We start from the raw sequence: 22,037 nt of genomic DNA on the forward strand, positions 1-22,037 counted from the left end.
CAACTTCCTAAATAAATGACTACTGCTTCAGTCCAGGAATTTTTGTTTAACCTTTTTATTTGTTCTTCTCCTGCTCAATGTGCCCTCTATTGAAATTTCACAGGAAAGACAAGCTCAGACAATTTTCAGCAATCATTAGACTCTTTAAAATTTCTGCCCACATTATTTTTATTTTGTTTTATTGATTTCAGAGAGGAATGGAGAGGGAGACAGTAACATCAATGATGAGAGAGAATCATGGATTGGCTGCCTTCTTCATGCCCCACACTGGGGAATCAAACCCGCAACCCGGGCATGAGCCCCAACAGGGAATCGATCTGTGACCTTCTAGTTCATAGGTCGACACTCAACCATTGAGTCATGCCGGCCAGGCCACATTATTTTATTTAGTACAGTCTCTGCCATTTAAAAATTAGGTGTTTCCCTTCAGTGTTTTCTTATTTATGAATACTTACAGAAACCCCTGGGAATTCTACATAAGTTTTCTGTTTTAAACAACCATTATACGGACATCGCATTAGCACATCTGTCTGGGGTCATGATAGGAAGAAAGCTCACGGCTCTCTTTACACCACTAGGCATTGACATGAATAGCATTCTGTGGACACACAGGAGTGTCAAGCTGGTCTTGAGGTAGAGTTTCAACAACAAAGCTCAGGAGAGCACAAAGTGAAAAATTAACATGAAAAAATTAAATGATGATATTATCAGATAGAAGCTTGCTCCTAATGCTCAGTTATCAGAATTAATTAAAGTGGAGTCCTTAGAAATGAGTCCAAACCTTGTAATTCTCTCAGAGAATTGTGGTATACAGAAATACACTTAGTGGAAGAAGAGGGAAAACGGCTCATGTGACAGAAACTGTTCCACGTGTAGTCCGTTTCGGTAAGATAAATATCTAAGCAAGAAACGGGCAGTTCATTTCGTTCTGCTCACAAATGGGGAACATCCACTCCATGACCTCACCAGGGACCTCACTGTGAGTCACTGCTTAGCATGTAGCAGTCCTGGTCGACTGGCACGGAAACAAGCCATTTGCATGTCTTTACAAGTGATCAAAGCCAGATTTTTTCCATCACTGCTATTCATAGGGGCCCCAACATGGGTTGTTTAATTGAGATTAATGGGCCTTGTCAACTGCATCCAGTTCAGCTGGGCATATGGATATCTGGCTTAAAGCTGAGATTTTGTTGTGGTTTTGAAAAGGTCCATTGGCATCCAGACTTGTGAAGACTGTCAATTTATGGCACCCGGGGACGGTGACCAGCCCAGTCCTCGCTAAGAGCCTGTAGTGGTTGACATAAAATTAGGGCTTTGTTCCCTTGGTGGCGTTTCTTGGTCCCTCTGGGTGTGGCTCATCTGTGGCTCTGACTTGTAGCAGAGCTCTGCACTTCCTTTTGGCATTTGGCTGAGTAGATAATGTATAGGCTTCTAATAAGGAAAATTCCAGCAATGACAGCAAAGTAACTCCCATAAACTAAAAACTGTAGAAAAATAAATAGAATTAGACACACATGAAAGCTGACCATCTCTGTCATTGATTATTCATAGTGATGCTCTTGATTTGCTTGGATTTATGGGGTAACCGAGATCCAGTATCTCAATATGGGATATTTAGACTTGCACAATATTTTCTTCTTCTCCCATCTTAGAAGAACCCGGTGTGAAAGTGTAAGCAATACAGTAAGTGAAAGTGTGGGCTTTGGAGCCAGGGCTGCTTGGTACAAATTCTAGCTAATATTGCCAATGGTAGAAAAATACTAAATCCGATTGATCTGTGTGTCTATGTTTGGAGGGTAGAGCAATGCTATATGTAATGTCTCCAAGAATAAATTTTGGACACTGAGGTTACTTCTTATCTATCTTATGTCCCCTTTTTTTCAGATTTATATACAAAATGTGAGACTGGGCTAATTTTCAGTCCCTCAGAGCAGGAACAGGGAAAAGAGGTCTGCCCCAAGTGGCCTTCCTAGTTGAATTCCAATAACCTTGAAACTAGATGGTAGGAGGGAGAGGAGACATATGGGGACACAATGACGTGTTGCCTGATGATGTTTTAGAGCCAAGAGTAAATGCTGACTTATTGTGATTATTGCTCAAAACGACTTAGTGTGTTATACTGATAACTAGGAAATTTCTTATGTTAAAATTTGCCTAGCCAAGGAATTTGAGTAACTTCAGCGTTGCAGTGGTAAGGTTGTAAAATCCTTTGAGATGACCTAGTTATTCTATATTCCCACCAACTCTAAAGAGAAGTGCTGCAGCTTACCTGAACGCTGATGGGCAGGTTAAGCCCTCTCTGGTCTACTACGATCACGGTGACAATGGTCTGAACCACCAGGGCCAGGAAGGTGTTGATTCCAAACACCAGGGCATATCGCTCCATGCTCAGATTAACTGCAATCTGAAACCTACCATTAGACATGGGATAGGTTTTTAACAAGAACATACATGGGATTCTTAGCTTGAAAAAACAAAAACAAAAGAGAAAGCAGTCTGCTAGATGGGACGGGGGTTGAAGAGTCAGGTGAACAGGGGGAAGGGGCTGAGATATACAAATTGCCAGTTATAAAAACAGTCTCGGGAATGTAAAGCATATGAAATTTAGTCTATAATATTGTAATAACTATGTGTGGTATCAAGTGAGTACTAGACTTACCAGGGAATCACTTCATAAGGCATATAATTATCTAGTCACTATGTTGTAATACCTGAAACTGACATAATATTGTATGTCAACTGTAATTGAAAGAAAAACAAAACAGAAAGTGTCTTTTATTCTGGATTGAAAACATTTTTATTTTATTTTATTTTTCAACCACAGTTTACATTCAATACTATTCCACACCATGTTCTCTACAGAGTGGTCCCCGCTGCCCCAATTTCCCACCTGGCCCCACACCCAGTCATCTCGACATTGTTAACTATATTCCCCACATGGCAATCTGCATCTCTGTGGCTATTCTGCAATTTGTATTGCTTAATGCCTTCACCTTTTTCACCCAGCCCCCCAAACAGCTATCAGTCTGCTCTCTGTGTCTGTGAGTCTGTTTCTATTGTGTTTGTTTCTTTTGTTCATTATATTCCACATATAAGTGAAATCATACGGTATTTGTCTTTCTCTGACCGGATTATTTCTTGTTAACAGCACTCCTTATCTAAATCTCCCCAAGTATAGACAAACAGGAAGAGCAAAGAAAGGGAGTTCAAAAATATTGTTAAAGGCTTAATTAAAATAAAGAAAAAATAGCAAAATTCCTCCTACCCGATGTAATACTTCCAGAAATTAAACCTAAATGTTCTAAGTTCTCATAACTTCAGAATATTGGATGCAATATGATTTTTAGATACTGTTTTATAGTGAATTTTTTAAAATATATTTTATTGATTTTTTTACAGAGAGGAAGGGAGAGGGAGAGTTAGAAACATCAATGAGAGAGAAACATCGATCAGCTGCCTCCTGCACATCTCCTACTGGGGATGTGCCCGCACCAAGGTACATGCCCTTGACTGGAATCGAACCTGGGACCTTTCAGTCCGCAGGCCGACGCTCTATCCACTGAGCCAAACCAGGTTAGGGCTATAGTCAATTTTTATAAGAGTATAAGCAACACCCAATCTGAGGAAATTTTTGGAGGATTACTCCTTATACTGTCAATTGTCTGTATTTATAGTTTCCAAGTTTGGGGAGAATTATTCTTTGGAAGATCAAGCCCATTACTGGTTGTTCAATTGAATCTGTAATTAATTTTTAATAAGTATATAGGTTTTGAAACAGAACACTTGTGAAAGACTGGAAAATGCATGTTATTTAGAGTACCCCCTGGAATGCAGGTAAAGGCTTTGTGTTTTGAATATGCTTACAATGAAAAGAAATAATACAATCCTACCTTAACAAATGCTCACATTAAAAAAGAAACTCAAGACACATGAGTCTGATTCATTAAATTGACTCATTTCAGCAAAAAATAAAACAAAACACAACTTGCTATCTTCTTCATTTGTTTCATTCTTTTCCCAGGGCGCTTACATTTCTGTGTTTTGTCAATTGCTTATCAAACATTTTTCACAAATTAGAAAACAAAACTTGATAAAGCTTTTGTTTCTTTTTCATGTGACTTTAAATGTAAATGTTGATCTTTTTAGTTACTACTAAACACATTTCCTGATAATCAACTTTCTTTGTACTTATATGTGGAACTACATGTTTTTAATTAAAAATAACAATCTCGGCCCTGACTGGTTTGGCTTGGTGGATAGAGCGTCGGTCTGCAGACTGAAGGGTCCCAGGTTCGATTCTGGTCAAGGGCATGTCCCTTGGTTGCAGGCACATCCCCAGTAGGGGGTATGTAGGAGGCAGCTGATCGATGTTTCTCTCTCATCGATGTTTCTAACTCTCTGTCCCTCTCCCTTCCTCTCTGTAAAAAATCAATAAAATATATTTTTAAAAAATAACAATCTCGGGGTATTAGTGGGGGTAGAGGGATTGAGCAAAAAAGAAAAAAAGAGAGAGAACTCATAGATATGGATAACAGTGTGGTGATTGTTGGGGGGCGGGGGATGTGGAAGAGGGCATAAATGGTGATGGAAAAAATAAAGTAAATGAAAAAATAATCTCTAGAATTTAGTTTCTTATAATCTTTGCATCTACATTTTTCAGTATACAACTTTTTATAACTTGCTGAGAATATTTTGTTTCAAATATATACTTGGTATTACGCCAGCAACCAAGTGAAATCAGGGCTGAAACCCAAACGGAATCATTCAAAATCAAGTTTCAACACGCCTTGTTATAGAAAATTGCTTGAAATAAAAAATCACAACCTGAGAATGTGTCATTGCTCTTGGTTTATGAACCTACAGAAATTTCTTTTCTTTTTTTTTTTTTTTAAGAACTTTTATGAATTTACTTGAACCAAACAGATGACATGTGCCTGGGAGCAAGGTCTCAATGCTCTGGAGAGTAACAGTTTTTTGTAGCTTCTTTCATGCATTTGAAAGGAAGGAGGAGACTAAGGAAGATTACATGCACGTGGCAGGTAGCAAGGTGGGGATTGGACTACAGGACAGTTAACAAGATTATATGCTTTCTTGAGGGCGGTTATGGCTTATTTCAAAGGTGTGTTAACTAGATGCACAGAAACAATGGGCAGGGCTTGCTTACGGCAAAAATAAACCTTTTACTAAAAACATTATGTGCCTGGGATGTGACTACCCACCAAGACTTGCCCAGTTAGGAATTTCTTTTCTTGATGTCTACCCTTAGTAATATTCAGACAGCAAACAGTTAAATAAAAAGATGGCTTAGTTGTGTCTAATATAATATGAAGTAGTCAATATTTAATATTGCAATTGATTAAAATCCTTCTGAAGTTCTCAAAGGTACTGTAAGACTTTAAGAGAGAGAATATGGTTTAGTGTTAGGAGTGGCCAGAAATGGCTGGTAATACTTACACTGCTATGGTTATAAGAAGCATATAGCTGGATTTGAACATCAAATAGCCAGCATAGCACGCCCAGATGTCAGCTATGTAGTGCATGAGGAGTAGGGAGCTGGCATTGACCACTGAGAAGAAGGCCAGGGCCAACTCTCCCAGAAGGTCCCAGTTGACTTTCACATAACCCACTGCAAAGGCAGCCACGGCCCCTGGCAAGGAAGCATTAGGGAAGATCAAACATGTTGACTTTCCATGTGGAATATCAGCATGGTCTCTTAAAAACCAGGGCTCAGGTAATTCTAAAAGATGAATATATTGTTTTCAAAATTTATGAAAATAGTGCAATCCACCTAAATGTGGACTTATCCTTTTCTTAACCACATTTTTCTTTGGCTTCTCTCTTCCTTCCTATCCTTTCAATCATTTAGTTGCCACACTTTTAATTAGCATCATCTACATGCCAAACACTATTCTAGGTGGAAGGGCCAAGGTCCTAACCATGGCCGAGTGGGGAGAAGTGATACATAAACCCAGTTATTCAATACAACACGCAAGAGCAGGAATAGAAGAGGATGAAACCATTGCTCTGGGGGTACACTGGGCCCTTCCATATTTGCCTTTCTTTATCATTTTTATGGTAAGTTTTTTTCAATGATGGGTAACAGATGTGTTGCACTGGGTAGTAAGTTTTAGGCTATATTAATATTTATACTTTATTATATTTACATATTTATATTACATTTTATTTATACAATGATTATCTAATCTAATAATAGACCAACATGGTAATTGACCATACCTCCACTATGCTTCTCATTGGTTAAGCAGCAGGATATGCAAATTAACCCAACCAAGATGGCGGCCAGCAGCCACGCAGCTGAAGCGAGCAGGAGGCTTGCTTGCTCCAGTGATGGAGGAAGCCATGCTTCCTCCCTGCTGTGGCCTGGCTCTGAGCTCTACTCTAAGCAACAAAGTTGCAATTATAGAAGCTAAACAAACCCCAAGTACCTGCTTTCAGCAGGCTGTGGCCTTGGAACTGGAGCAGCAACAAAGTTTCAATTATAGAAGGTAAATAAATCCCAGAATTAAAAAAAAAGAAAAAAAAGGAGAGAGGCTGGGAGCTTCAGTCGCTGGCTTGGCCAGCCTGAAAACAGCCTCCAGCCCCTCATCCAGACTGGCCAGGCACCCCAGTGGGGACCCCCACCCTGAAGGGGGTGTGACCAGATGCAAACAGCCATCAGCCCCTCACCCAGGCTGGCCAGGCACCCAAGTGGGACCCCCACCCTGATCCGGGACACCCTTCAGGGTAAACCAGCTGGTCCCCACCCGTGCACCAGGCCTCTATTCTATATAGTAAAAGGGTAATATGCAATCTGACCCTAACAGCAGAAAGACTGGGAATGACTGGTCACTATGACACACACTGACCACCAGGAGGCAGACGCTCAATGCAGGAGCTGCCCTCTGGTGGTCAGTGAGCTCCCACATGGAGGAGCTCTGCTCAGCCACAAGCCAGGCTGCCGGCTGCCAGTGCAGTGGTGGTGGTGGGAGCCTCTCCTGCCTCCTCAGCAGCGCTAAGGTTGTCTGACTGCAGCTTAGGTCTGCTCCCCAGTGGCAAGTGGACATCCCCCGAAGGCTGCCGGACTGCCAGAGGGATGTCTTATTGCCAGCTTAGGCTCAATCCCCCGGGGAGCAGGCCTAAGCCAGCAGGTGGTCATCCCCCGAGGGGTCCCAGACTGTGAGAGGGCACAGGCTGGGCTGAGGGACGCCCCCACCCCGAGTGCACAAATTTTTGTGTACCGGGCCTCTCGTATATTATAGTTACTACTTCTAATTAATAAGGTTAATCTTTATTATTCTTATTCTTAATTCTAGTCCCATCTTAACATCTTCAGATCTGGCCTAATTTAGTGAGATTTTGGGTGAGCAAATCTATGTTGATTCATATTAAGAGTTTGAATAATTGACTATAATTAGGGTTAGTAATTATAGTTCTCTTTAGCAAAATGAAAGGTATTTATGCTTCAAATTACTGACATTTGATTAATGAACCTTTTCACATTTGTTCTAGTAAAGACTATGGTTGCAAAGGATAAACACCTGTTCTTCCCCCCAGAACTTGGCTACGGGAGAAATCATTTCAGTGGAGCATTCGGCACGGTGCTGGTTTCCGGCAGTTAAACTGAAGTCTCCCAAAGGGGAGACAATAATAAACAGACGCCACATGAATTTTCTGAACCTTTTTGTAAATGAGGGTGTGGGAATCTCCTACTTCCTGGAAAACATCTTCAAAGTCTCATGTGGCATTTAAGTTTCCATTTACCAGGACATAAATATTTATTGTAGAGCCAAGCTCAAGGGCAGAGTTCCCTCTGATATTAGAATCTTGACTCTCACGTATCTTTCCCTCATTTAAATCTCAAACGAAAGTGACTTGTGAACATTTTTGGTGTACAGCTCAGAACTTCTAAAGGTGGGCGCTAGCTAAACCAACTTCTTTATTAACCAAAACTCTTCCAGTGATCACTTCGTTAAACTCATTTTCTAAAATAATAAAACTCCTACTGAGGTTCAAGCTGTATATTTGCCTTTTGACACTGAAAACAATTCTAGAAGAACAGGGGGCATTATTAGCACTTTTCCTGATGATGAAATGAAGTCTTAGGAATTTGGTTAGAGTTTGTCTGGTGCTCAATCCTGAGTTCCTGAGTTACTTGTTGTAACACGTAAAAGAGAAGTGTCCTGCTCCTCTTTTCTTTTCCTGGTGCCTTCCATTCCTAAAGAAGATGAATATGCCCTCTAAACAGAGCTAATTTACCACCACGGAGAAGTTTAGCAACTGGAAAAATGAACTTAATGAGGGCAGCCCATCAAAGGAAAAGCAATCAAGGTACACTTACCTCCAAAGGTTGCGATAGCTTCTACTGCCCCATTATAGATGAAAGAATTTTGGGATGGTGCCTTATAGTCCCACAAGATTTGAACGTAGTTCAAGACCTGGTTGAAACCTGCTGTGGAGAGAGCCCACCATAGGGACCAGTATAGAAGACGCTTGGAGGAGTAGCACTCTTTCAAATCTTGGAACCACTGCACAAAAACTCTCCAAACGACATTTTCTGGCTTTGGGCTGCTGAGCTGGCCGTCACCCAGGTTTCCTGAAGCCGTGGCTGTTTCTGAAGCGGGTTTCTCTTCATCGCAGCCAGGTGTTGCCCCTTCACGTGGTTCACCTAACACTGTATTCGTGCTTAATGGCATATGCGCTTCTTTGCTGGGCTTTGCATGAAAAAACATGCTTTTCTTGGGCATTGGGAGAAAAAGTGAGAAAAGGAAAGCCACAGAGACAGAGACCAAGCATATGACGTTGAGGTTAAAATATGACATTTTGGCCAGCGACACCAGGAGTTGGGCCAGCACCGAGGCGGCCGTGTAGGCCACCAGCATGACGCCCCTGCAGTAGCCGCTCACCTTCTGGTAGTGCTCTGGGCTGACCACGCTGTATATGTAGGCAAAGTAGGCCACCTCGGTGGCAGTGACTATCCCATAGAAGAACTCCACAACCTGCATGGCTGTCACTCCCTGGCCAAACAGGAGCAGCAGGTAGGTAGTGATTAAGCTAATCCCTTGGAGGATGATGACCGGCTTGTAGCGGACGTAATCGGTGAGGATGAACACGGGGAGCAGCAGCAGCAGGTAAGAGTATGTCCACACAGGAAGGACCTCATTGGTTATCTGTGAAGTTGGAAAATGGATAGTGTGACCATGTAGCACCAGGAAATGAAAAGAACACCTTTCTTAGCCATGTACATACGAAGGCAGTGATGGCAAACCAAAAAAATGAGTTCGTGTGTCACCTCTGACACGCATGTCATAGGTTCACCATCACTGTACTAAGGTATGTCGCTTGCACAATGTCAAATTTTGTATCCAATTGGATAGGATATTCTTCATATTTTGAAAAAGAATGGAAAATGGATTTTCAAGAAAGCCACTAGGAAAACAGAGCTCCCCTTGCACCTGCCAAAAAAAATTATATACTTCTGTGCATCTCAGTAAGAGAATATGTACAACTGAACTATATTATGTTTAGATGTATTTGTTCAACAGACACTTCTAGTTTGTTCAGGCTCTTAAAAAAATACCATTACCATAGAACTGTACACCTGAAATCTTATAATTTTATTAATCAATGTCACCCCAATAAATTCAATAATAATACCATTCCCTTCCTGTTTAAAGATTAATATTAGATAAAGAGGCTACCATGCTAAAAGAACCCAACAACCTTTATCTTTATGTGACCCATCCCTATGTCAAAAATGTCAGCCCTTCCAAAGTCTGGATAAATATATACACAAAGATCAAAGAGTAAATAATGGTATAGAATTATGGAGTTGGAAAAAGAAATGCATTTAATATTCTTCCTGGTCAAATTTTCTGGGCTCCCCAACCCTCTTCCCCCCTCCCCCCCAATTCTACTGGTTTGTCTCAATTCTGGCCTCTGTTTAAGATGGATTAAATAATAGAGTTAGTAAAAAATGCAATGCATGGGACCTCAAGGTTCTTTCATAGGGAGAAAGTACTGAAAAAGCTGTTGATTTGGGGGTCGTGAGGGGTACAGGTGCAGCTCCACCATACAAGCCTTTGCTCTATCCCTTCTGCTTTCTACAGCATCAACTTTAGTGGGTTTAAATGTCAACAATGAGGGAAAGTCCAGTGATTTGAAAGGCTAGTGTAGTGATGGTGAACCTTTTGAGCTCGCGTGTCAGCATTTTGAAAAACCCTAACTTAACTCTGGTACCGTGTTACATATAGAAATTTTTTGATATTTGCAACCATAGTAAAACAAAGACTTATATTTTTGATATTTATTTTATATATTTAAATACCATTTAACAAAGAAAAATCAACCAAAAAAATGAGTTCGCGTGTCACCTCTGACACGCGTGTCATAGGTTCGCCATCACTGGGCTAGTGTCACTGAGCTGTGCCTTAGGATGGATACATTAACTGGTCCATCATGGTCGAAGAAGCAGATCCTTGGGATTCACTTGCTGATTCTGAACCTGTATCTGTCATTGTTTTGCCTTAACCATGACATACTTCCATTTGGCAATCTTTGAAACACAGTTGTCTCTAAGTGATTTTATATCACACACAAGTTCACCTCTCTGTCCTTGCCACCTCATCACCAAGGAAACCAGCATCAATTAGTCTTCCCAGTGAAGCCACACCATCTTCAGTGTTTTCATTACTCTGGCTGGAGATTATACCAGTAAAACTAGCCCAGAGTAATTCTCCAGGTGAGTCATGGCATTTCTTGTTGCACTTTTAGACAAAAAAAAAAAAAAAAAAGAAAAGAAAAGAAAAAGAGGTGGATCTTTTAAGTAAGAGAATTTGGCCTTCTGGGGAAGATAATGCTGGTAGATTGTTTTTCAGAACTGAGGCAGTGTCCTAAAGAGATGCAACAATTCTTTATCAGAGTCTGCTTATACATCACCATCCTGGAAGTTTACTAGGACTAGTTCTAGTGCCTGGCAGAGACTTTATTTTAGGACTAGAGGCCTGGTGCACAAAATTCATGCATAGGTGGTGTCCCTTCACCTGACTGGTGATTGGGGCCAATCAGGGCCATCTCGCCCAATCCCGATTGAGGCTGGTGGCTAGGGAGGCACCAAGGGAGGGCTCCAGGGCATGTCCGGCCCCATCTTGGCCAGTCCTGATTGGCTGGACCCAGCAGCAAGCTAACCTACCAGTCAGAGCATCGGCCCCCTGGTAGTCAGTGCACATCATAGTCACCAGTCAGTCGACTGGTCGGTGGGACACTTAGCATATGAGGCTTTTATATCTATAGATTAGTGTCATAGAATCAATGGAGACCTGAAAGGTTCCCATGCAGTAAGACCAATGTTAGAACTCTATAAAAGTTAAAATATTTATCACAACCTGTAACGTATTTTGGTTTCCCATTTTTGCAAGTGTGAAGAGGAAAGAATAGTTTGAACAGTTCTATTAAATACAAATACCATGAAAATGAGATTCATTGAAGTCAGCACATTAATCTTATTCAAGTCTGGTAAAATTGAACCACATTAACACACATATTGATATTAACTTACCTCTGTGCTGGTCAGGTTTTTGTCTGGTCCAGATAAGTATGGGATAAGGAAAGGTTCTGAGGGTCTCATCATGGAGAAAAACCCAAATAAGCAGAGGATGACAGTGGGATAAATCCAGGAATGGCTCGGTGAAGTTTGGAAACAGTCCATGGCTGATGAAATGGAAACAGAGCCAATGTTAATTGATGTTTACTCTTTTTGGCTTCTTGGGAATAATGAAAAACCGATTATCTCCAAATGTTTTATGGCAGTTTCTCCATCTGTAGCTGAAATAGAAATGTGTGATGAATAACTGCTCTCAAATATTCCGTAGGTTAACCAGTCAAACCCCCTGTTGCCAATAAACTTCTTTTTCATTATTGCTGGGGTAGTCACACTTCACTGTTCTTCAACACACACATGGTAATGAGTAGCCACTAATAAATAGTAAACAATGGGCCAATGAATGTTTGAAAATAAGTAAAACACATGTAACCATAGACATTCAGAGAACAGTCTGGAGGGGAAGATTAATTCATCAGCAAATGTTTCATGAAAGTAAAAACGAATGGCATATATGATAAAATGGAACCAGAAGCATGTACATATTTTGAAGATCACTTGTATCTACTCTTTCAATGGTTTTGACCAAGGAATTCAACTTTTTCATCTCATGGCAACATACTCCTAGGTAAGGTCAAACCCAAAAGAACATAGATTGAGTTGATGAAGCCTTCTATTAGACTCTGAAATCTTTAACACATTGTATGGCACATATTTACACATGAATCCCACTAGGGAACAAACCTGAAACCCAGGCGTGTGCCCTGACTGGTAATGGAATCCACAACCCTTTGGTACTCTGGACGATGCTCAACCTACTGAGCCACTCAGGCCAACTGCAAGAATTCTTAAAACATATAATACCTCACTATTTAGTCAGGGGCACTGACCTCTTTTCCCTTAGACTGTCAAATAAAAAAAAAATGACAATAGCCAACACAACAATAGCCGTCCAGTGTAAATGAATCCAAATTACACCTATCTTTTTTGTCAGATTGGCAAAAAATATATTTTTTGGTGTGCTGCAGATTTTAGAAATTAGTTTATGTGTGCCATGAGATGAAAAAGATTGAAATTCCCTGTCCAAAACCATTGAAAGAGTAGATTCAAGTGATCTTCAAAATATGTACACTAAGCATGGCAAACTTGCAGCCCATGGGCTGCATGCCTCGTTTATTTGGCCCGTGATACCCTTTCAGTTTGACATGCTTGATGTACATGCTTCTGATTCCATTTTATCATATACTAGAGGCCCAGTGCACAAAAATTTGTGCACTCAGGGGGGAAAGGGGGGCCCCTCAGCCTGGCCTGTGCCCTCTCGCAATCTGGGACCCCTCGGGAGATAACGACCTGCTGGCTTAGGCCTGCTCCCGGGTGGCAGAGGGCGGGCCCAATCCCTAGGTGCAGCCCCTGGTCAGGCTCAGAGCAGGGCTGATTGGGGAGTTGGGGCGCCACCCCCTGTCATGCACAGAGCAGGGTGGATCGGGAGGTTGCGATGCCACCCTCAGTCATGCTCAGGGTAGGGCCGATTGGGGGGTTGGGGCACTGTCCCCTGTCACACTCAAGGCAGGGTCGATGGGGAGGTTGCGGCGCCACCCCGTCACGCACAGAGCAGGGCCCATCAGGGTGAGGAGCTCCCCCCCCCCCCCCCCGTCACTCACAGAGTAAGGCCGATAGGGGAGTTGGGGCACCGCCCCCTGTCACACACAGAGCAGGGTGGATCGGGGGTTGGGGAGCTCCCCCCTGTCACTCACAGAGTAGCGCCGATAGGGAAGTTGGGGCACTGCCCCCTGTCACACACAGAGCAGGGTGGATCAGGGGGTTGGGGCACTGCCCTCTATCACCCACAGAGCAGGGCCAATCAGGGGGTTGGGGCGCCGCCACTCTCACACTCAGGGCAGGGCTGATGGGGAGGTTATGGCTCTACCCCGTCACAAACAGAGCAGGGCCTGTGGGCGGGGGGGGGGGGGGGGGGAGCGGGGGGCGGGGGGGTGGTTGGGGCACCGGACCCTGTCACACACAGAGCCGCAGGGCGATCCGGGGGTTGGGGAGCTTTCCCCTGTCACGAACAGAGCAGGGCAGATAGGGAGGTTGTGTCCCCGCCCCCTGTCACACACAGAGCCACAGGGCGATCAGGGGGTTTGGGCGCTGCCCCCTGTCACGCTGATCCCGGTGCCAGGAGGCCTCTCAGCTCCGCTGATCCCGGTGCTGGGAGGCATATTACCCTTTTACTATATAGGGTAGAGGCCTGGTGCATGGGTGGGGACCGGCTAGTTTGCCCTGAAGGGTGTCCTGGATCAGGGTGGGGGTCCCCACTGGGGTGCCTGGCCAGCCTGAATGAGGGGATGATGGCTGTTTGCAGCTGGTCACACACCCTTCAGGGTGGGGGTCCCCACTGGGGTGCCTGGCCAGTCTGGGTGAGGGGCTGAGGGCTGTTTTCAAGCTCGCCGGTGATTGAAGCTCCCAACTGCTCCTTTTTTTTTCTTTTTTTTTCTTTTTTATTTTGGGCCAGCTTTAGCTCTGGCTCCAGCTCTTAGGCCTCGCTGCTGAAAGCAGGTATCTGGTTTGTTTGTGTTCTACAATCGAAACACAGTATCAACTCCAGCTCTGAGATCTGGGCAGGCTGAAAGCTGGTTTCTGGGGTTTTGTTTAGCTTCTATATTTGTTACAATGTTTCAAACTGCAAGCTCAGAGGCTGGCAAGGCTGGTAAGGAACGTTGGAGTCCTCCATCACTAAAGCAAGCAAGCCTCATGTTAGCTTCCAGCTACCTGGCTGCCGGCCGCCATCTTGGCTGGCTGTTAATTTGCATATCGCCCTGATTAGCCAGTGGGAAGGGTAGCGGTCGTATGATAATTACCATGTTTCTCTTTTATTAGATAGGATGCCATCATTCTTTTTGACTTTCATGAAACATTTGCTGGTGAATTAACCACTCCTCCCAGATTGTTTATTTTCTGTATGTCTATGGTTTCATCACTTGAGTCTCAGGTGAGCCAGGAGGAATATTTCTAGCAAAACCACAGAACCAGGGGACAACCTAGATAGAAAGTCACCTCACCACATCGCACCACTGAAATGTGCTGTGGTAACTGGTCAAGTGCACATAGAGGGGTGAGAACAAATTTGTCCTTCACGGAAAAACTATGCATTGTTTGAGCTCTTATACAACTTTGTTAGTTGCATTAATTGATAACAATGTGACATCATTCTTATCTCTGGCCATGCAAATGAGTTATAACCAAGGAAGCAACAACCCTCTTCCCTCTCCCACCTGGAAAACCAGTTTTGCCTGCATTTCAGTATTCCTGATCTATACATCTACCATTCTTTGGATTCTTCTTTGATCTGGTTGGAATATACTTACCAGCTTTCTGAATAATGAGTTAATAAAACCTTTAATACATGCTCATTTTTTTAAAAAGTTATCTTTATTGTTGAAAGTATTACAGATGTTCCTGCCCCCCCCCCATGACCCTCTCTACCCTGCTTGTGTTCATTTTTATATCTGTTTGAGACTCCTGACTTTATTCTTTTCCAGAATTTTCTTTCAATGTCTGTTACCATTCACCATGCCTCAGCCTATCCAAATAACCTCCAATTTGTTCCTCTGAATCTAAATGATTTGCTAATCGTTGTTAAATCCCCAAATTAGTCTTAATATTTTGACATCTCACTGCAGACCTTCCCAGATTTAGGCTTGTTTTTTTTTTCCCTCCAGGCTTGGGCTTTCCATGGACAATGTGGCCCCATGGGAAGAGCATGACTTTGGAGTTTCAAGTTCATGTTCCTCTTGCCCCACCCCTGTTTGTGACAGGTACTTAACCTCTCCAATCCTCCTCTTAAAAGGTGGATAATTACACCCATCCCACAAGCTTGTCTCAGGGACTGTCCCGTCTGGTTCTTGGCATGCATTATGCGTTCAGTACAGCCGCCTTCTCACCTCCCTCACTAAGCACACACGGCAGATTCAACCAGAAAGAAAACAGCTGGGCACTCACAGTTCAGACAGTAACTTCAGAAAGGTAAACAATTCACGGTTCATAATTTCACCTAAACCGCTAAGGGACAACAGGCCAGATACATTGATCTTTCAATATTCATGCCTGAATTGCATTTACCATTCCCCACCCTTAAAGCACTATTGCTGGTCCATAACCAATAATGCCTGAACCAAATTCGCGTTTTTGTCCATTGCAGCTACTCTTCAGACAGTTGGAAGAAAAACATATCGGAATTTAGTCGTGTTTTGCTCTATTTAAAACACATACCTTGTTGAAAACACACCTCCCATCTTTAGGAGACACTAATGTGCTCAGATATATGTAGGAGTGTTTTTAGAAGATTGTTCCTTTCACCCTTTCCTTTCCGTCCTATAAGCACCGGACAAGCCAAACCTATTGCATCTGAACAGCAGCAACACCAACTTGCTCTACACCTAATCTGATGACCTTTCTCTTAGTTTCAATGAAAGGAGTTCTCCGTGGAGCCCAGGTCTCTAGCCTTCAAAGCGCCCTTTCTTTTCCGCACTCGGGACCTTTTGGCGAGTTTTAGATGGGAATTTGCAATCCCAGTGCCTGGGATGCTGGCTCTTCACCAGAATCCCGGCTGTGATTAATCTGCCTTTCCTGAAGGCAGAGGTGACCTACTGGGGCGATGCGCGCCGCGCTGGAGGGGAGCTCCCAGCGGCGGGAGGAGGCTCGCGAGCGAGCGCGTCCAGACCGGCCCCAACCCGCCGCCGCTGCGCGCCCGAAACTGGGGAACGGGGAGTGCTGTGGCCCAGCGATCATGCATTTCTTCCATGAATTCACCTCCCGGGGCCTCTCTTACCTGCGGAAGGGCGTTTCTGCTCGTCAAATCGCTCACATCCTTGGATAACCAGCCCCGGAGGACCACGACCTTCAGCCATCCGCGCGCGGGAAGCCACGCGCTGGAGGCCAGGGTGGGGGCAGGACCCAGCCTGAGACCCCGCCCAACGTCTGGTACCTGCCAGTTACAGGCGCCCAGAGCGTTAAACTGGAGGCGGGAATCCGCAGCCTATGGGCAGACACCAACTGCAGACCTTAAAGTAAGGAAGGACTTAAAGTAATATACTGATACTAATATCAACGCGAGGAAGCAAGATGAACTGAATGCAAAGTAGATCTGTTTATACACGGCAGTTCCTATAAATCCATTTATTTCTCTCAAAAATTCCTGAGAGACACAGCTTTGATCCCCACTCTGCACATGAAAAAAAACGAAGGCAGAAAGAGGTAAGGTTAGTAAATAGAGAAGCCTGGATTTGTTGTGGTTACTGGGGCATCCTGAATCCGTTGCCAATGTTTATAATCACTAGGTATTCTTTTTCTTTAGGTGGTGGGGTGGGGGTGGTTTCCTAGCACTTTGAGAATTTTCTAGTACAAATAGTTCATATATTAAATACTTTTTTTTTAAATCAAGAGAGGTTTTAAAAAGCATTATAAGGTTCTCATTGGTTAAAGCAGAATTAAAAAAATTGTTGAGCTGTTGGTGGAAATGAAAAACCTTCCCCCAAGATAAACACTGCTTGGTTTCTAAGGGCTGCTAGTGGGAATGAAATTGATTACAATTCCTCCAGGTGTCCTGGGTCCCTGTCCTACTGGTTTGGCTTTTCTATTCTCACCCTCCTATGATTTTCGGAAATCTGCCTATAAAGTACCATGATGCACTTCGGGAGTGGGAATACCCTGTGCACAGTGGGACACATGCCCTTATGAATTTCAGGGCCCTCCCAAAGAACACTGTGACTTTTTTTTTAAAGGTTGAGGATGTCATGATTTCCTCCACACCACTCCCCAAGAAAGGACCTCATTTGCACCTTGAGAAGTTACTTTTGTGTTTCTTTGCTATCTCATAGACAGTCTAAAGTCCAGTGGTTCTCAACCTTCTGGCCCTTTAAATACAGTTCCTCATGTTGTGACCCAACCATAAAATTATTTTCATTGCTACTTCATAACTGTAATGTTGCTACTGTTATGAATTGTAATGTAAATATCTGATATGCAGGATGGTCTTAGGCGGCCCCTGTGAAATGGTCGTTCTACTGCCAAAGGGGTCGCGACCCACAGGTTGAGAACCGCTGCCTCTAAACCAAAGAAAGATGATGAGGAATTCATCAATTCATAGAAAAGTAAACATATTTGCTGATGAGTTGACATGAGGCCTAAATTTGGTTCCACATGATCCAGAGGTGGGCTCACAGATGACCAGAGATGAGCCATGTGTTGATAATTGTTGGCTTGGGTGATGGTTCTTAGGAATTTATTGTACTATTCTCCACTTTTGTGTACGCTTGGCATTTTCTATAGTTAAGAGTTTTAAAATAATCTATTCACTAATGCCCTATTTATTGAGTACTGTACTAGTGCCAGGTGCTGCTCTAGGTCCTTGAGATACATCAGTGAACAGAGAGTTAGAAATCTTTGCTTTGTAGAATGTATTTTCCAGTTGGACATGGGGTGAGGCAGAGGGAACCCTGTAGAGTAAACATGATAAATTCATGGATTTTATGGCATGTTAGAAAGTGTTACATGCTATGTAAAAGGAAAAAAAATGACAGGGATCAGATGAGGATGTAGAATGATGGAGAAGAGGGCTAGGGTCTGAGCCTTGGGGCGTCAGTCTTGGGAAAGAACCTACAGGTGAGGCTGGAGAGGAGTAGCAGTGAGGGGCAAAGGAAGGTGAAGGACTTATGAGGAAGGAGGAAGGAAATGGGTTGGGGTGGGAGAAGGGAGGGGTTGGTCAGATGTGTCAAATGCTGCTGGGGGGCCAAATGAAAAGCCCTGTAGAAAGTGTACACTTTTCACTTGGTCAACTTACCCAGAAAATGGATTGAGAACCTCTTACGTTGGTACTTAATAATCTGATTGCAACAATGTACAAAAATCCTTGATGTAGGAGTGGGTCAAGTTGGCCAGACAAAAACAATCTGACATGGGAAGCTGTACTGTAATCACCTCCTTCTCAGAGGTCAAGCCTTTGAAGCAAAAGATTTCTAGTGCTTGGCTGAGTACCTGGCCTAATGTAACACTCACCTATTTGCTGAATGACTAAGTAAACCACTACATGGAATGCTGGAGTAAAGCTAGCAGCTGTCAGCACTTCTTACAACCAGAATTCGGTTGCAGACATAGATGTCATGAAAGTGTCTGTAGAGCACAGGAATTTGCCTCAATGACACTGACGACCAAATGTAAAACCCAGTATAAGGCAGTGTAGGACCAATCATTTGTTAGCTGAAACCTATCCCAGGTCTTTAAATATCACCCTTCATCTTTTGTTCTATTGTTCTTACTCATTGGAGGGTATACATCTTCTAGAACAGAGACACATTGGAATAGAAAAATTTATTTTTTATTTTTTATTAAGAAAGAGTTGCTTTTTTTTTTGAGAGAGAGACAAATGGGAAAATATTAGTGGGTATACAATACAAAAGAACAAAAAAGTTCATCATAAATAAATTTTTCAATAAAATAAAATATTAGCTATCATGATTTTATTTTGTTAAACTCATAAATAGATTTTTGATGTGGGTGTCTGGGTTCCCAACCCCTAATGTTGATAATATATGGTGGTATTTTATCTTTTTTTCCCAAATGGAGACAAGATTCCAAAGATGAGAGAGAATGAATACTCCTTGATGCTAAGTTCTGGAAGATACTGGGAGAAGAAATTGATGTCATCATGATGCCAGGCTGAAGGGAAACAACCAGCCCTGTACCGTCAGAGTGCAGGGGACAGAATGAGCAATTCCAAAGCACGGAGTACGCAGGTGGAGGGAAGGAGGAAAGTCTCACCAAATTCCATGAGCAAAGCCACAGGAAACTTACCCTAGAGGAAGAGGCTACTGCCTAGCAGCAGCATTGCCTCTGGCAGCAGCACTTACACTGGCAGCACTTCTGCTGACAGCAGCCCTTCCCACAGCCACAGCCACAGCCACAGGAGCCACAGGAGCCACACCCACAGGAGCGGCGGCAACAGCAGACAACGGGGACACTGCAGCAGCCCCCACAGCAGCCACGGCAGCAGGGGCAGCAGCTGGAGCAGCAGCCGACCCGGTAGCATCTGCAGGTGGTGCAGCCACCGCAGCCGCCGCCACAGCCACCACAGCCACCACAGCGGCCACCACAGCCGCCACAACCACCACAGCCACAGCCACCACCGCAGCCGCCACCACAACCACCACAGCCACAGCACCCCATGGTATCAGCAGAGAGGACTCAGGTGAAGTGAGGAGAGAGACTTAGGAGATGAGATGCGTCTGATGCCCTTTGCTTCAGGGGCCCTTATTATACCCCCTTGGGGCTGAAACCAGGCCACGTGGCCACTTCCTGATTGTAGTTCACCGGCTTTCCTCCGAGAATTTCACAAGACCCTGAGTGTATTTCCTCACGGACACCTCTGAGCTCACAGACTTGTTTATTTTTGTACTTCTTCCTCAAGTTACTCTTCTAGTAAAACATGTTTCTAAAATGTTTAATCTTGTTTGAATCTAGCTGTCTTCACGTCCCAAGCCATGGTCCCTCTGTGACTCAGTGTCTTTAGTTTAGGATAAATCATGTCTATTTTTTAAAAGCAGACTGTATTTTTTAGAGCAGTTTCAGGCTCATGGCAAAATAGTGCTGAAAGTACAGAGTTTCCATAGGGCCCTTGTCCCCCTGTTACAGCCTCCCCGCTACCAGCCCCTGCACCGCAGCAGTGCAGTTGTGACAATCAATGGGCCTAGGTCGACATGTCATTATCACCCGAAATTCTGTCTGTTTTTTTTTAATGCCTTCATGTTACCGGATCAGAGCCCTTTGTCTGTGTTTGTACTCAGACTGGGAGCTTCCTGAAGTCTGGGGTTGTTGTATGTGCACTGTCATCCCAGTATCAGGAGCACAGAGGTGAGTTGACAAAGAGACAGGTTACTGAGTCAACGTTGTGCCCCCCACCCCCCAGTTCATATGCTGAATCTTAAGCAGGTTTTAATGGGGCTCTATTTTACCTCCTGGGAACAGTTGGGTTGTCATCATTGGGAGAGTGGCCATAGCCAGCTGTTCAACATCCTACCACGCACAGGACATCCCCACAACAAGGATCTGTCTGGTTCCAGCCGTCAGTGGTGCAAAGTTGAGAAACACTGCTGCAGGGCTTTACACTTCCAAAGCATTTTCCCATTTATTATTTCAATACCATAGAGTTTCCAGAGACTCACCTACAAGGAAATTATTCCTCCCTCAATTAATTAATAAAGAAGCATGAAGCCCCTGGCGTGTATGAAGTTCTGTGCTGGCAAGTCCCACAACGGATCATTGGTGCCTTTATTTGGTCTGTGATTTAGAACAGGAACTAAGGCCGGATCAGGGCCACGTATATCAGAACATGTGAGACTGCGATGTGGGTCGTGTCTGCTGATACCAATGGTTTTGAGTGTTAATGAACAATATATATCTACACAGTTAAATAATTCCAGTCTCCCCTCCCAGACTCCTCACTCTCTAGGCCACTCTTCAGAGGCAGACTGTCATCTTGCCAGCGGTTTCTGCTGGGAGCTGACCCCATATTTCTTGTTCATTCCTTTTTATGGCTGCTGCTTGATTGCCAATGCTAGTTTTTGTTATAGACTAGAGACCTGATGCAAGAAATTTGTGCATGGGTAGGGTCTCTAGGCCTGGCCAGTGATCAGGGCCGATATGTGGGGCGACCGGTGGGGTGATGGGGGGGGCTGCTGGCACCTGCCTTGGCCTGGTGCCATCCCCTTGGCAGCTGGCCTCACCCCCTGATCCCCCTGCCAGCCGCTGTTCACCTCCCTCTGTGGGGCTACCCTCAGATCCTGCGTTGTGTCTGCCCCCTGGTGGTCAGTGAGCATCATAGCGACCGGTTGTTCCATTGGTTGTTCTGTTGTTCAGTCTATTTGCATATTAGGCTTTTATTATATAAGATGGGGATCTAACTCTCTCATACAACTCCCAAAGTATTTATTCCACCATTTTTAGTAAAATCCATTACTAGAGATAACTTAATTATTTATATATATAAAAGCCTAATATGCTAAGTGTCCGACCAAGTGGTGGACCGACCGGTTGCTATGATATGCACTGACCACCAAGGGGCAGATGCTCCAACTGGTAGGTTAGCTTGCTGCTGGAGTCTGGCTGATCAGGACTGGGTGAGATGGGCCGGACATGCCCTGGATCCCACCCAGGTTCCTCCTATGGTCCCTCCCCAGCCACCGGCCCTGATCGGCCCCGATTGGGACTGGGCAAGATGGCCCTGATTGGCCCTGATCGCTGGCCAGGTGGAGGGACCCCACCCATGCATGATTTTTGTGCACCAGGCCTCTAGTTATAATATAAACTAGTGGCCTGGTGCACGAAATTCGTGTCCCTCAGCACGGGATGGGGCGGGAGGTCTCCAATCTGGGACCCCTCTGGGGATGTC

The 22,037-nt window shown here is 44.1% G+C and overlaps 2 protein-coding genes across 2 annotated transcripts; both read right to left on the reverse strand.

The window, feature by feature from the left end:
• Positions 1-1,355: 1,355 nt before the first annotated feature.
• On the reverse strand, positions 1,356-16,503 carry SLC19A3 (solute carrier family 19 member 3; the record flags this gene model as incomplete). The annotated part of the gene is made up of 6 exons (XM_081095793.1): positions 1,356-1,484; positions 2,270-2,411; positions 5,455-5,647; positions 8,339-9,167; positions 11,555-11,706; positions 16,425-16,503. The coding sequence occupies 6 exons, from the start codon at positions 16,501-16,503 to the stop codon at positions 1,356-1,358; spliced, it is 1,524 nt and encodes a 507-aa protein (XP_080951919.1).
• A 2,878-nt stretch (positions 16,504-19,381) lies between these two features.
• LOC308522391 (uncharacterized protein) lies at positions 19,382-20,048 on the reverse strand. Its single transcript, XM_081095799.1, has one exon. The coding sequence runs from the start codon at positions 19,814-19,816 to the stop codon at positions 19,466-19,468; it is 351 nt and encodes a 116-aa protein (XP_080951925.1). The 5' UTR covers positions 19,817-20,048; the 3' UTR covers positions 19,382-19,465.
• Between the last annotated feature and the right edge of the window lie 1,989 nt (positions 20,049-22,037).

The sequence above is a fragment of the Myotis nattereri genome (assembly GCF_964212035.1).
Source record: "Myotis nattereri genome assembly, chromosome: 7".
NCBI classification, from domain to species: domain Eukaryota; kingdom Metazoa; phylum Chordata; class Mammalia; order Chiroptera; family Vespertilionidae; genus Myotis; species Myotis nattereri.

Bases quoted from the DNA above. Each gene is read 5' to 3' on its own strand.
- LOC308522391 (XM_081095799.1), bottom strand. From the start codon at position 19,816: ATGGGGTGCTGTGGCTGTGGTGGTTGTGGTGGCGGCTGCGGTGGTGGC.